The sequence below is a fragment of the Prionailurus viverrinus genome, chromosome D1, assembly GCF_022837055.1.
Source record: "Prionailurus viverrinus isolate Anna chromosome D1, UM_Priviv_1.0, whole genome shotgun sequence".
Taxonomy (NCBI): domain Eukaryota; kingdom Metazoa; phylum Chordata; class Mammalia; order Carnivora; family Felidae; genus Prionailurus; species Prionailurus viverrinus.
In genome coordinates this window covers 54,550,222-54,566,666 of record NC_062570.1, presented here as the reverse complement: position 1 = coordinate 54,566,666, position 16,445 = coordinate 54,550,222, and the positions used below count along the sequence as shown (strand labels likewise).

Below are 16,445 nucleotides of genomic sequence, written 5' to 3'. Positions count from 1 at the left end.
ATATCATATTTCATTTATTTATTTAATATTAAAGTATGTTTTAATGTTTATTTATTTTTGAGAGAGAGAAAGAAAGCAGAGAAGGGGCAGAGAGAGAGGGGGAACAGAGTATCTGATGTAGGCTCTGTGCTGACAGCAGACAGCCCGATGTGGGGCTTGAACTCACAAACCACGAGATCATGATGTGAGCCTAAGTCAGATGTTTAAGCAACTAAGCCACCCAGGCACACTAAAGTCTTTTCATTTATTTATGAACTGCATCAAACACAGATGACACCTAAATGGATTTAAAACTAGATGCATAGTAAATCATATTTCTACAAATGTGATTTGAGAGGGCAAAAGTGCCCCTCCCAGGAACACATACTTCAGCAATCCTTAGTCCACATGTTGGCACTAAGTAGCATTTATAAAGTTTGGACTGGATTTACTTACAAAATGTCAAGAGCTTGTCTACTCTGTCAGAAGAGCCACAATTTAAATTTTAAAACACTTCATAAATGGCTATTATCTATGTAACTGCTATTCTCAAAATACCTTGCATAGATCATGATAATAATCTTCACAACAGTCCTATGAGCAGGTACACACAACCCTCAAATTACAGATGAGGGTGTTGAGGCCCAAGATCATGAGCCTAGGAAATGATAAAAATTAAGGCTTCAATCAATTCCTTTGGATTTTAAATCTCATTATCCCAGGTGCATTTGTGTCCTACAAACTGTTAACCAGAAACAGAGCAGTGTGACCAGATGGAAGGGCTAGAAAAACCTATGTTCTAGTCCAAGACTTTGCTATCTTCTCCGTCCTGGAGAGTCTTCTCCCTTCTTCATTTGATGAACTTCTATTCATTCTTCAGGTAACTGCTTAGCCATCCAGGGAAGGGTTAGGTGCCTCCCTTCCGTTATCCTGGAGAACCCTGTACTCCCCATAATGCAGCATGGAAAACACAATATTGTATTTCTTATTTACCTAGCTATTTCCCCAACCAGGCTATAAGATCTCTTACAGCAGAAACTATTTTGTTTACTACTGTACCCCTTCTGCCTAGCATATGATGGATACTCAAAAACAGTGTAACAAGTGAATGAACCCCCAGCTCCCTCACTCATTTTAAAAATGGGGTACTTCTAAAAAATGGGGTACTTCTCATAAAATTGTTTTCAAATTCAATTCATAAGGCACTTAAAAAAGTGGGTATATAGCAGGCGCTTGACAGACAATATACCTCTTGTTATGATCAAGGACAGCAGAGCCTTACCAAACAACAAATCCATAAATCTGGAGATGAGAAATGGCCAGAAGGAAATGCCATCTATAACAATATTAGAAGTCTTCATTTCTGGGGCACCTGGATGGCTCAGTTGGTTAAGCCTCCAACTCTTGGTTTCGGCTCAGGCCATGACCTCACGGTTTGTGGGTTCAAGCCCTGTGTCAGGTTCAGTGCTGATGATGCAAAGCCTGCTTGGGATTCTCTGTCTCCTTCTCTCTCTGCCCCTTCCCTACTCTCTCTCTTATCTCAAAAATAAATAAGCTTCAAAAAAGGAAAAAAGTCTTCATTCCTTGTTAAGTGATCACAACTACAGTTTTCGACAAATATTTACTGAGCTCCTATACAATACCCAAGGTACAACAATGAAGACAAAATAGTTATGTCAAATTCAAGGAACAAATTATTTCCCAGGGCCCTAACTAAACTATAGTACACATTCTATCGATGAGATTCAGTTAGGTTAAATGGGTGCTTCCTGGATTACAACAAAGGGAATGGGGTGCGTATGATGGTGAAGTTTGTTTCAAACTAACACTAACAACTAAGTGATCAGAGTCCTAATCAGAGAAACTTCTGTATGAAACTCTAACATTTCACTTTGCAACAACTACCAAAAATGTAAGTTCTGCAGAACCCCAAGGGTCATCTGATGTAACAGGAATCGCCTGTTAGATATGCCTGCTGCGCATCACAAAAAATCGATATTTATGTGGTTTTTTGTTCTTTAATTAAAAAAAAAATTTTTTTTAATATTTTTGAGAGTGAAAGAGACACAGCACAAGCAGAGTGGGGGCAAAGAGAGAGGGAGACACAGAATCCAAAGCAGGCTCCAGGCTCTGAGCTGTCAGCACAGAGCACGATGTGGGGCTCAAATCCATGAACCACAAGATCATGATCTGAGCCGAAATCAAACACTTAACCAAATCAGCCACCCAAGTGCCCCTTAATGTTGAGAGAGAGCAAGTGAGGGAGGGGCAGAGAGAGAGAGGGAGACACAGAATCTGAAGCAGGATTCAGGTTCTGAGCTGTAAGCAAAGAACCCAATGCAGGGCACAAACACCTAGACAACAAGATCATGACCTGAGCTGAGGTTGGATGCTTAACCAAATGAGACACCCAGGCACCCCACAAAACATCAATTTTAAAGTCAAACAAAACTAGATCAAATCTCAGTTTTGCTACTTCCTAGAAAATTGCTTCACCTCCCCAAATTCCCATTTCTTCTCTGTGAAATGGTAACAATATCTAACTGCAGTAATGTTTGTAAAACAGAGTAGGTCATCAATAACTACTATACCATCTGCTTTCCTTTCTGGATATTTCACCGTCCTGGACACCCTCCTCAGAATGCACTCAAGTTAGAAACAGTGCCCAGAACCACAGCACTAGAACAGTGGTCCCACCAGCCTGAAGCCCAGCAGGGCTCTCACCAGAACATGCAGGCAACTCAGATCAACAGGTGTTTACTGAGCACCTAACAGCCAGCACTGCCAGTAGCTGATGAACAAGCTTGCTTTTATATATTCTGTACTTGCTTTAGTGCCAACAGGATACAAACTGTCAAAAACAAAACCTAAATGTTTACTTATGTGGGGCTGAGTCAGAAAGTAGAGTTTATTTTCCTAGGCTCAGGGCCAACAACTTCAGATAGTGGCCCTTAACTAATCACTCTGTTAAGGGAGAAGAGAAAAACAAAATATGATAGAGGCATCACTTCAGGGTCAGCAAACTTTCTGTAAAGGGTCAGACAGTAAATATTTTAGGCTTTGTAGGCCATACAGTGTCTATGGTGCTACTCAACTCTGCCTTCAAACCTTATTTACAAAAGCAGATGGATATTGCTTTTGCTAAAGGCAAATGGATTTCAATTCTTCTCCTATCATTCAGGACATCCTAATAAGGTTTGGCAGAGTCTGCTGGTTGTTCCCCAGTACCTTCCCCTTTTTCCTAAGTATCAGAGCCACCAAATGTTAACAAAGCACTGGTCAGCCAGAATAAAGACTACATTTCCTAGCCCCTAGAAGCTCTATGGCCATGTGACTTAACTTCTGGTCTGTGGGATGCAAGTAAAATTAGAACATGCAATTTGGGGAAAGTGTCTTTTTTTTTTAATTTACATTCAAGTTAGTTACTATACAGTGCAACAATGATTTCAGGAGTAGATTCCTTAATGCCCCTTACCCATTTAGCCCATCTGCCCTCCCAAACCCCCTCCAGTAACCCTCTGTTTGTTCTCCGTATTTAAGAGTCTCTTACATTTCATCCCCTTCCCTGTTTTTATATTACTTTTGTTTCCCTTCTCTTAACGTTCATCTGTTCTATGGCTTAAAGTCCTCACATGAGTGAAGTCATATTATATTTGTCTTTCTCTGAATGACTAATTTCACTTAGCATAATACCCTCTAGTTCGATCCACGTGGTTGCAAATGGCAAGATTTCATTCTTTTTGATTGCTGAGTAATACTCCATTGTATATATATACACCACATCTTCTTTACCCATTCATCCATCGATGGACATTTGGGCTCTTTCCATACTTTGGCTATTGTGGATAGCGCTGCTATAAACATTGGGGTGCATGTGTCCCTTTGAAACAGCATACCTGTATCCCTTGGATAAATGCCTAGTAGTGCAATTGCTGGGTGGTAGGTTAGTTCTATTTTTAATTTTTTGAGGAACCTCCATACTGTTTTTCAGAGTGGCTGCACCAGTTTGCATTCCCACCAGCAGCGCAAAAGAGATCCTCTTTCTCCGCATCCTCGCCAACATCTGTTGTTGCCTGAGTTGTTAATGTTAGCCATTCTGACAGGTGTAAGGTGGTATCTCATTGTGGTGCTGATCTGTATTTCCCTGATGATGAGTGATGTTGAGCATTTTTTCATGTGTCTGTTAGCCATCTATCTGGATGACTTCTTTGGAAAAGTGTCTATTCGTGTCTTTTGCCCATTTCTTCACTGGATTATTTATTTTTTGGGTGTTGAGTTTGATAAGTTCTTTATAGATTTTGGATACTAACATTTTATTGGATATGTTGTTTGCAAATATCTTCTCCCATTCTATCGGTTGCCTTTTAGTTTTGCTGATTGTTTCCTTTGCTGTGCAGAAGCTTTTTATTTTGATGAGGTCCCAATAGTTCATTTTTGCTTTTGTTTCCCTTGCCTCTGGAGACGTAATGAGTTGCTGCGGCCAAGGTCAAGAGGTTTTTGCCTGCTTTTTCCTCGAGGATTTTGATGGCTTCCTGTCTTACATTTAGCTCTTTCATCCATTTTGCGTTTATTTTTGTGTATGGTATAAGAAAGTAGTCCAGGGGCGCCTGGGTGGCTCAGTTGGTTGAGTGTCCGACTTCGCTCAGGTCACGATCTCATGGTCCGTGAGTTCGAGCCCCGCATCAGGCTCTGTGCTGACAGCTCAGAGCCTGGAGCCTGCTTCAGATTCTGTGTCTCCCTCTCTCTCTGGCCCTCCCCCCATTCATGCTCTGTCTCTCTCTGTCTCAAAAATAAATAAATGTTAAAAAAAAAATTTAAAAAATAAATAAATTAAATTAAATTAAAAAAAAGAAAGTAGTCCATGGGGAGCCTGGGTGGCTCAGTTGGTTTAGCATCCGACTTCGGCTCAGGTCATGATCTCACAGTTCGTGGGTTCGAGCCCCGCGTCAGGCTCTGTTCTGACCACTCAGAGCCTGGGGCCTGCTTCAGATTCTATGTCTCCCTCTCTCTGTGCCCCACCCCCACTCACACTTTGTCTCTCTCTCTCAAAAATAAGCATTAAAAAAATTAAAAAAAAGAAAAAGAAAAAAAGTGGTCCAGGTTCATTTTTCTGCATGTCACTGTCCAGTTTTCCCAGCACCACTTGCTGAAGAGACTGTCTTTATTCCACTGGATATTCTTTCCTGCTTTGTCAAAGATGAGTTGGTCATACGCTTGTAGGTCCATTACTGGGTTCTCTATTCTGTTCCATTGATCTGAGTGTCTGTTTTTGTGCCATGGGGAAGTGTCTTTAAAAGGACGTGAGGAGGGGTGCCTGGGTGGCTCAGCTGAGTGCCCGACTCTTGATTTCGGTTCAGGTCATGATCCCAGGGTCATGGGATCGAACTCTGTGTCAGGCTCTGCACTGAGCATGGAGCCTGCTTGAGATTCTCTCTCTCTCCCTCAATCCCTCTCCCCCACTCATGTGCTCCCTCTCTCTCTCTCTAAAATAAATATATATAGATATAGATATACATAGATATATATGTATAGATACGTATATGTATCTACATATAGATATACGTATATAGATACATATGTATAGATACATATGTACGTATATATATATATATATTTATTTATGGGGTTAGAAATGATGCCCTTCTCCTGCTCTTTCCTTTTTCCTGCAGCCTGGAGTACAGAGGGGATAGTTCAGAGTTTGGATCTTTAGACAGAGACCACTTGATCTAGAAGATGGAGAAAAAAATGCACCTAGGACCCTGATAACCATCTCAGCTCTGCCTTGCCTACAAAAAAGAATTAACCTTTCCTCTTGTTTAAGTCACTGCTACTTTACATTTTCTGTCACCTATCATAACTTGCATTCCTTGCATATTAGCAAGGAAAGAAAAATTAAAAACAGCTTCTCTTTAATGCTTTCGAGTTTTGCGCTTATCATCAATCTGGTCATGAACACAAAGAGTTTTTCTTTGAAATATGCTCAAACTCCAAACTAATGCAAATATAAACAGATCATAAAACCATGTGTGAGTATAGGCCAACACTGGAAATCAAAAGAGCTGAGCATAACAGTATTAACTCTGTCAAAAAAACATCTCACCTGATGGTGAGTTCCAGCAGCTCCTGGGTTCCCTGAGGGTCCAGGTGCTGAAGACTGTACACCCTCTCAAGGCTTTGCTGCAGGAACTGATGGGAAGGGTCCTCATGAGGTGTGATATTGGCAGAAACAGCCGATGACACTAGCTTTCTACCTGGTAACTAAGCAAACATAGTGGTGTTATAGTGCCACCAAATTCTGTGGCTCAGCTTCTGGTAACACACAGAAATGAGAAAAAAACATGAGTCAAATACAGGAAAGGAACAACAGGTGAGGTAATTGTGTAAACAACCTTTCTTTCATTCCTTAGCTTCAGTGGGAGAAATGGAGAGAGAGAAAATGAATATAGTCTATACAATATAACCACAAGCAGCAAGGAGAAAGAAAAGAGAATGGTATAGTATTATTTTCTATTGCTAACTGAAATAAATGGGCTAACCATAGAAATGGAACTAATAATCAGTCTGTTGTCACATTTATTTTTAAACTTCATTCGATCTTCCAATTCGTAGGGAAATGATTTATTCCAAAATAAATTTATATAGCATGCTTTAAATGATGGTAATTATAAATTTTTATATATGATGGTAATTATAATTCTTGTTCTTACTGCTAGTTACCCTCCAAGAAAGGGATGGGGGAGAGCAAAAAGGATTTCACTTTCAATTTTGTAACTTACAGTTTAGATTTTCTAACCACGTACATATAATTACTCTAAATAAAGTCATTTAGAGTCACCTAAGCAGGAATAAGTTAACACAAATCAAGAGCTCAGAAAAGTGCCTGCACACAGTTAGCATTCAATAAGTATTTGCCATTATTATTATTATCGTTAATTAAAAATTTTTTTTTCTTTCTCTATCTCTAGGTTTTAAAAAAAACAAAGGTTTATTAGTAAAAAATAAACTTGCTGAAAATTATGGCTTTATGTAATGGTTAAAATGTTACACAATCTAATCCTTGATCCAAAATATGCTATTCCAGATGCCTGTTTCTTGCCTAACATAACATAACCAATAACTCAGGGACATTTAGAATATGAATCTTCTTAAAAAGTAAAAGTTATAGAAGCAAAAGTACAAAACAGTGGGAGAGAGCCCAAGAGAGAAAGAGAATGAATGAACTAACGTGTTTTCAGAGAAAATACAGTCTGCTTTTGGCTATTTGACAACCACAAAGGACCAAAAATCAAAAAACCAAAAATAATGACAACAGCTGTTTTCAACATACCCTTAAGGCAGGAACAAGATGAGAAAGACTGTCTCGGAGGTAGGCATAGTGCCTGAAGGTATGATCTGAGAACAATGCTGGCATTGTTGGACAGGTTTTAGCAGCATTAAAAATAAGAACCAAAACTGCAATGTCTGATGCGTGAGTGGGTTAAGGAGACCTGGAGGTACAAAAGGTTGAGCTGGGCCAAAATCCAGTGTCCCAACTTCCCACCCCCAAAAGTCCAATTAAATGACAATTTTCTAACAAATAAATGCAAATTCAAACAACGAGATACATTACCCATCTCCAAGTTACCCCAATTACCACCCCAATTACCAAAGGTTTTTTAAAATAATGCCTGATGGTGCTGAGAATACTAACAAATAGAAACTTTTGGTACATGGCCTACTAAGGTACATTCTGGCACAATTCCTTTGGATAATAATTTGGCACTAGACAGTAAGAGCCTTTTGAATGTTGAGTAATTCTACATCTCAAATTTTATTCTAAGTAAATAATCATATAGTACAGAATCATTTATAATAGCAAATAATTAGGAACAAACTAAGTGTCCCAAAGCAGGAGAATGACTTATACACCTGTGTTTCATCTACTTGATGGAGTATTATGCAATCATTAAAAATTGTACTTATGGGGATACCTGGGTGGCTCAGTCGGTGAAGCATTCGACTCCTGCTTTCAGTTCAGGTCATGATCTCACAGTTTGTGAGTTTGAGACCCATGTCAGGCTCCCACTAACAGCCCAGAGCCCGCTTGGGATTCATATTCTCATTCTCTTTCTTTTCTTTTCTTTTCTTTTCTTTTCTTTTCTTTTCTCTCTCTCTCTCTCTCTCTCTCTCCCCCTCCCCCTCCCCAACTTGCACTCTCTCAAAAATAAATAAACTTAAAAAAGAAGAAAAACATATTTATGAAGAATGTATAAATTCTTCTGTATCACAAGCACTTTGTCATAAGTGCAAAAAGCAGGCTCTAACATAGAGGATATGATGGCAGCTATTTATTATCAGATATTTGATGATGAGATAAACTATGTTAAAAAATAACAGCAAAAACACAATCCCAAGGCTTAAAAAAGGAAAAAAGAAATACACCAAAATACTAATGGTCGATTACTATGATTAGTAGGACTTCGAATGTTAAGTATGAAGTTTCTTCTTTCAACTGTGTGGATTTTTTTCCTTTTCATATTAATTTTATAACAAAGAGAAAATTGGAAATTAAAAGGTAAACATAGTTTCCAATCTTCCATATGTATCCCTATAGAAGTGCCTGCTATTTTCCTACCCAATATCCATTCTTCTTTGCTAATAGAATACTCATTTTACTCCAAATATTCTCTAGCTTTCTGCTCAGAACCTGGGGCTGACGATTGGAGCACTGACAGCAATGTTGGACAACTGAAAATGGCAGAAGAGAAAGAAGCAGCTAGGATCACTAAGAATAATGTAGAGCTGCTATACCAGCACTAGACTGTGTGCCTCCAGATTTCTTTTACCTTGAAGAAAAGTAAATACCATAACTTGTTTAAACTACATTTGGGGGCAATTTCTTTCACTAACAGACAAACATATTTCCTAAACAACACAATCTTCCAACTATGCAGAAAAATATCTTAACATAACAGGTTTCCAAAAATGTTTACTGTTTTTTTTTTTTTTTCAATGTAAAAGGGCCTTCAGATTTCAGAGCACTTCAATACATCATGTGTAATTTGTAATAACACATAGCCCAAAAGCCCCTCTAATGAGCTGAATTTCAAACAGCTATAGTATCACACATTTACAGGTAAGGTCTGGGATGTGCCTTTCTCAGTGGTAACACAAAGTCAGGCATGGTTAGTACATCAATTAAACAGATTGTTTAAAATGTATCCAAACACACTGTGAAAATAAACATACAGAATTAAGAGAGAACACATGGTCAACTTACAAAAGCACTTACTTGGCTGATCTTTATCTCCATTAATGCCTCCCAAACCTCACCAAGAATCTGCTATAGAGAGAAAAGAACCCTCAGAGAGTGTGTTTGCACCGATGTAAATGTATTCCCATTACTGGAAAACAACTGCAGGATATGCTTTCCCTGGTTATCACAAACCCACTGAACTTGTATCAGAGGCAAAGCAATCCTGCAGTCTAGCTCAACACATCCCCTCCTCAGGCTGCAGATAAAGTTAAACTCCGAGTAACACAAGGGGAAAGCTCATAGGTTTTAAAAACAGGGGCGCCTGGGTGGCGCAGTCGGTTAAGCGTCCGACTTCAGCCAGGTCACGATCTCGCGGTCCGTGAGTTCGAGCCCCGCGTCGGGCTCTGTGCTGACGGCTCAGAGCCTGGAGCCTGTTTCCGATTCTGTGTCTCCTTCTCTCTCTGCCCCTCCCCCGTTCATGCTCTGTCTCTCTCTGTCCCAAAAATAAATAAACGTTGAAAAAAAAAAATTTAAAAAAAAAAAATAAAAACAAAGACGTCTTTGAATCCCACATTTGCTGCTTGGAGAGTTATTTAGACTCTCTAACCCTCAGTCTCCTCATCTGTAAACCGGGAATAATACCTTCTCCCAGGGGTATTTGAAAGATCAGTAGTAAATGTATAAGGCATGAAACGGTGTATGGAATATAGCAGGGGCTCAAGAAATGGTAAAAAAAAATAAAGAACAATAATAATAATTATTATTATTATAGTAGTAGTAGCAGTAGTAAATAGCAAATGTGAATTACTGTGAAAACATGAATGAAAGCTAAGAATAATAACTACCAGGCTCCCTCAGGATATACTCTTAACTAAAAGAAATGAAAAAAATTAAACTTGGACCTGCACCCCCAGCTACATTGCAGAAAAAGATGCCAAAACACCCCCACTAAATCAGCAGAGTCTGTCCTAAGCACAGAGGATACAAGCTGGATCATCCATGTCTGGTTCAGCTGTGTCAAAAAACGGATGCGTGCTCAGGAGCTCTGGCACCAAGGGAAGCACCAGGGTTGGATGTCGACTTCCCAGAAACTTCAAGCATCTGAAACAAACAAAATGAGAGCCCACCTTAATAACTTAATATATGCTTTGAAAAGTACTGGGGACTGGAATCAGAAAACCTGATTCAGAATTGCAAATTCTCAAACATCTACTTTTGCTACCTCTGTGACCTCAGATAAGTCATTCAATGATTCTGGAACTCAGTTAATTCATCTAAAAAAATTCCTATTATGAAAATTAAAGGGCTAGTATGACATAAATTACTGCTGGTTATTTAACCAACAGCCATTTTCCCCATTTTCCTTGCCAAGAAAACCCTGTCTTTCCTCGGATATCAGGTAGGTGCTCAGAGAAGCAAGGGCTCAACAACAATTGGTCTAAACTCATCATGGCAATCCCACTCCCATTTTCCAGTGACTGCTTTGCAGGTAATAAGGTAACCCTTTTCTGGTCAAAGGAACAAGAAGGAAAATCTAGTGGGGAGCTTCTCAGGAATGTTCTCCTAATCAAATCAAAAGAGAAATGTGTGAGAAGGTATACCTTTTCTTTTCTGCCTTAAGATACTATCTTATGAGGCAGCCATCTTGCAACTAATGAGAAGAAGCCAAGGGAACTGCAGAGAAATCAACCAGATTACTAACCCTGTTAAACTGAATTACCAATCCTGAAACCAACTTTCTGACTTGTCATGCCAAAAAATTAGACCTTATTGTTTAAGCCACTTTTAATCAGATTTTCTATTACAAAAATGCAAAAGCATTCTAACTGATATCCTGGGTGAAGTTCTGAAATCAGAAGAGACCTGAAACGTGAAAATTAACAACTGTGTGGCCTTGGGCAGATAAGTTTCTTACTACAAAATGGGATTAAAAAATCATTGCCTCATACAGTTGCTGTAAGGATTAAATGAGATAATAAATAAAAAGTACTTAGCAAAGGGTCACATAGTAAGAACTCAATTAGCTATTATTAAGCAGCTATTAGTTAACTATTAGGACTACAAGAAAATCCTTTATAAGCTATAAAGAACTACATGTGTACTGGTAATTAGGCATTTTATTATTATGGTTTAGAAGGTGTGCTGAATTAAAAAGAAATTAAATCCTTATTTCTATTCTTGTGGAGTTTATGATCCAGCTAGGGCAAAGATGACAAGTACTACAAGTTAATGAACTACCAAATGAATGATACTCTGTTTTCTACCTGTCAAAGGTAGAAGAGATCACCATGATAGAGAAGGTTTCACAAAGGAGATGGGAGTTCACCAGGGACTGGAGAATAGGTAGACTGGCGATAGAGAAAAAACAAACACCATGAACAAATTCATGGATATATGGAGTATGACAGGTATCCCATTTCAAATACTTGATATTTTTAGGAAAGCACACGTTTCCCCAGTTCTACTTTTCCTATGTGAAAAGCACTTACTGCACTAGTTTTCTGAACTCTCTCAACCCTTTTCTCATTCTGTTTTAGGGGACATTGTAAATTTTATAGTTTGACCTCCAGGTACCACTCCTTTATTTGATTTCCTATTTATTATATTCGGATCTCCCAAGCACCTGGGCCTCTCTAAAACTGGACTTCATTTCTGACTTGTAACATTTTTTCTGTCTCATCCACCTCCTCATCTACATATTCCCTACTTCTCGCCCCTCCTGATATTTGAAGGCTAGGTCTCTAAGTTGAATCTGTTCTTAACTCTCCACGGCACCTAACACAGTGACTGGGTCATATAAACAGAATAAACTACCTTCTTCAAAATTTTCGTTTATCTATCTTTAAAAATGTCGTAAAAACATGCCACTCTTGTGCTTGCTTCGGCAGCACATATACTAAAAAAAAAGAAAAAGAAAATGCCACTTTGACTATTCCTTTACTCTTTTATCACATTCTTTTTGATATTCCTAAGTAAAGCCACCATTCATGCAAAGAGATGAAAATTCAAATGATAATGAATAGGTAACTTCAAAATCTTTTGGATCACTATAAGGTGAAAGAGCTTTCTGTCCACAATCACCCAATAAAGACAGTCTTATATAAATATTCTGGTAATAACCCCATATCTTATGTTAAGGCAAGTTCTGTGTTGCCACAGAACTACAGATACTGATACAGGTGTTTTTCCCCACTATAACCCCACACCCCAAATGACTGAGTGTTCCTTGAAGATTCCCCTGGTATTTTCAGTTTTAATATATCCTACAAGTACCTGATCTGACCCAGTTTTTCTATTTTTAGTAACAAACTTTTCTGAAAAATCAATAAATTATACCACTAGAGTGATCTCATCACATAAGCTCACTTAAATATGTGGGGCACAATAACATACATTTTATAATAAACATATGCAAGTAGTTCTTCAAACAGCAATTCATGAACAATGGTAAATTTGACTCTAGTCAGTAAAGGTACAGGTAACCAAGGGAAAAAATGATTGTCATTTGTAGATAAGGTGCCAAGTCCTGCATCTAATCTCTGTAACTATGGCTGTGATCCTACACAAAATGCAGAAGAGACAAAGAAGTGGTTAACACTATATAGGAGAAAAGGAACCTAATCAACTCATCTCTGTACCTCTAACACTTACCACAGGGCTTGGCACACAGTAAGTATATGGTAGCAGGCACATATTATCTGCTAGGCAGATGGATGGACAAACAAATAATCTAAAATGTGATATTCAATTTAGGAATTAGACTCCTGAGTGTCCAGTTGAGTCAGGTTTCTAAATTGAAGGCAAAATTGAGAGTCATACCCTTAATCTATGATGAGCCACTGAATAATGTCAATACTGTGCATTTACCACATTATTGGACTCAGTGAACAAATGAGCAAAAAGTCCTTACTTCCATATGGAGTCCCTATCAGTGGGGTACTTGGTTAGATTTTTCAGCAGCTCCACCAGTGCAAGATGAATCCCTTCTTTGGTTGAAACATTAGTACAGCATAAAAGTTCGTGAAGAGCCTCTCGAATATCCCTGGACGAATCCTTTAAAAAAAGATCATATTAAAAACAGTCACTGTGGATTAGCTTATTATGGGAGAGTGTACAAGTTACAATGGGACTACAGGATACAGAGTCTCTCAACTTTCTGGGAGGGGAGGGACTAGCAGTTGAGAAGACTTCACAGAAGAGGTAATTAACTGAGATCTGAAGAATTCATTCATTGGTTCATTCATTCATACAAATTCAACATTTACTGAACACTTATTAAACATTTATCAAGCACCTATGATGTACACCAAGTGCTAGGGGCATAACATCAACTGAAATCAAATCTCTGCTTTCAGGAGCTTCATTCTAGTGAAAAGACAAAAATAAATAACTATATAGGTCAGACAGTGATAAGTACTCTGGAGAAACTATAAAGCAAGTTCAAGGTAAGAATACTCAGATAGGTGGGGTATTTTACCTAGGATAATGAAAGGGAGCAGCAAACATAAAGACCATGAAATGGAAGCATGTTTGAAAAATAGCAGGGAAGCCCATGTGGCTAGAGCAGAGTAAATAAAAACAGAGTACTACAAGGCGGTGTTAGAGAAATGGCCTCTTCCATCCCCAACACCTGCTCCACCTCACTAAAATGATTGGAAAAGGTCACCAACAACTTCCTAATGCTAAAAGAAACATACACATATCAGTTCTGTTCTTCTTGGCTGTCTCCATATCATTTGTTGTCAGTTCTTCAAAACTTTTCAACGTAGACAATTTGAAATGTATACAAAAATAGACATAATAAATCCCTCAGTTTCAACAATTAACTCATAGCCAATCTTGTTTCATTTATACCTTTATCCACTCTTCCCAATCAGACTGGTTTGAAGCCAGAGAAATCATATCATTTCATTTGTACACATTTCCATAAATATTTTCTAAGTGATTCCTTATTTTATTATTTTTTTTATTTGAGAGAGAGAGAGCACATATGAGCTGGGGAGAGGGGTGGAGGGGGAGAGAGAGAATCTTAAGCAGTCTCCACACTCAGTGCAGAGTCTGACTTGGGGGTCGATTCCTCTACCCCAGGATCATGACCTGAGCCAAAATCAAGAATAAGATAAAAACAGAGAGGGAGGCAAACCATAAGAGACACTTACATACAGAGAACAAACTGAGGGTTGCTGGAAGGGAGGTCAGTGGTAGGGGATGGGCAAAATGTGTGATAGGCATTAATGAGGGCACTTGTTGGGATGAGCACTGAGTGTTACAGGTAAGTGATGAATCAATGGGTTCTACTCCTAAAACCAATACTGCACTGTATGTTAACCTGAATTAAAAAAAAAAAAAAAAAGAGTCCAATGCTCACGTGACTGAGCCACCCAGGTGCCTTGATTCCTTACCTTAAAAAAAAAAAAAATCACAAAACCAGCATCATGCCTAAAAATTTAATAATTCTTTATTATCAAATATCCAGCCAATATTCAAATTTCTCTGACTTAAAAAGTTTGTTTATTCTAGACGAGATACAACTAAGGTCCGCACGTTACAATTGGGTAATATGCTCCTTAAGCATCTTTTTCTCTAACATTTTTTTTATTTTATATTTGAGAGAAAGAGAAAAACAAAGAAAAAGAGAGAGAGAGAGAGAGAACGAACACAAGCAGGGGAGGGGCAGAGAGATGGAGAAAGAATCTGAAGCAGGCTCCAGGCTCTGAGCTGTCAGCACAGAGCCCAAGGCGGGGCTTGAACTCAGGAGCAATGAGGTCATGACCTGAGCTGAAAGACTGAGTCACCTAGGTGTGCCATTAAGCATCTTTTAATATGTAAAATACCTCACATTTCCCGCCCAGTAATATTTCCCTGTATATCCTGTGATGGTAGTTAGATTTAGAGGCTTGATCAGATTGATGTTTTCCTTATAAGACCACTTCACAGGTGGTACGGTGTGCTTCCCTCAGGAATGATAGGACACCTGTTTCTCTTTTGTGATGTTAGTAACCACTGGTAATCACTGCCTCGATTACTAATTCACTAAAGTTGTAAAACTGCTGTACAAGTCCTATCATTCTTCTTTATTTATTAATGGAAAACTTCTATAAAGAGAAACTTCCCTTATCAACTAGCTGGTTATCATGAAGTTCAATTTGCACAGGAAAAGGAAGGACTAATGCTTGATTCCTTAATTTACCAGTTTCCAAAATAAGTTGATTATTTATTATCATTACTTGTTATTATATAAAGAATCTTCCAAAGATGGCTAATGCAGTGCTTATTTGCCACTATTTATTTTCTTTGCTTAAGTATTGTTCAAATCTTTTGCTAATTTTGTAATTGGATGGTTTGTTTACTATTGAATTTTGAGAATTCTTTACATATTCTTTATCAGATGTGTCTTGCAAGTATTTTCTGCCAGTCTATGGTATGTTTTTTCAAAACCAGATTTTACTTTTGCTTAGAAAAACAGAAATGTACTGTCTTAGCTCTGGAGGGCTGAAGTTCAGAATCAAGGTATGAGCAGGGCTGGTTCCTTCTGAGGCTATGAAGAAGACTGTGCCAGGCCTCTCCAGCTTCCAGTAGCCTTGGCATTCCTTAGCTTATAGATGGCATTCTCTCTGCCTTCACATCACCTTCCCTCTATGGATGTTTGTTTCCAAGTCCACCCTCACCTTTTTGTACAGTGTATATATTAAAGGCATTATATATGTTTGATCTGATCCCATTATCTCTCTGTATTGTAGTAAAATAAACACAACATAAAATTTACCATTTTTAGTCAACATACATTTTAAGTGTACAGTTCTATAGGATTAAATACATTTACATTGTTGTGCTGTTTCTATAATTACTTAAAAGTGTCTTTCTGAAGAGCTTTTAAGTTTTGATAAAGTCCAATTTAATCTAGTTACTTCTCTTATAGGTTAAGTTTTGGTGTCATATCTAAGAAATCTTTGTCTAATCCAAGGTCACAAATATTTTCTCCTCTAAGTTTTATAGTATTAAGTTTTACTTAATACATGAAAGAAATCAAACTAAAAACTTTCAAGGATATGTCTGTATCCACATAGCAAAATCCAACAATCAGAGGACGCTTCCAAAGTCGGGTTGGAAACATGCTTTCTTTATTCTCCAGAAACCCTCCTTCAACCTGCAGGTCTCTCAATTTTTCACTCCGCAGAGTTACCTGGACCGGCTTCTTAATAAGCACATCTGACCATGTCATTGCTCTATT

The 16,445-nt window shown here is 38.3% G+C and overlaps 1 protein-coding gene across 2 annotated transcripts in view; it reads right to left on the bottom strand.

Annotated features, from left to right (window-relative positions):
* INTS4 (integrator complex subunit 4) overlaps window positions 1–16,445 on the bottom strand; it is a 116,087-nt gene that overhangs the window by 24,746 nt on the left and 74,896 nt on the right. For both annotated transcript variants that reach the window (XM_047879205.1, XM_047879206.1), the window contains 4 exons: window positions 13,125–13,267; window positions 10,200–10,315; window positions 7,307–7,440; window positions 6,080–6,237 (listed from right to left, as the gene is read on the bottom strand). In XM_047879205.1, coding sequence (XP_047735161.1) covers window positions 6,080–6,237; window positions 7,307–7,440; window positions 10,200–10,315; window positions 13,125–13,267 — 551 coding nt within the window. The remainder of the gene's footprint in view (window positions 1–6,079; window positions 6,238–7,306; window positions 7,441–10,199; window positions 10,316–13,124; window positions 13,268–16,445) is intronic.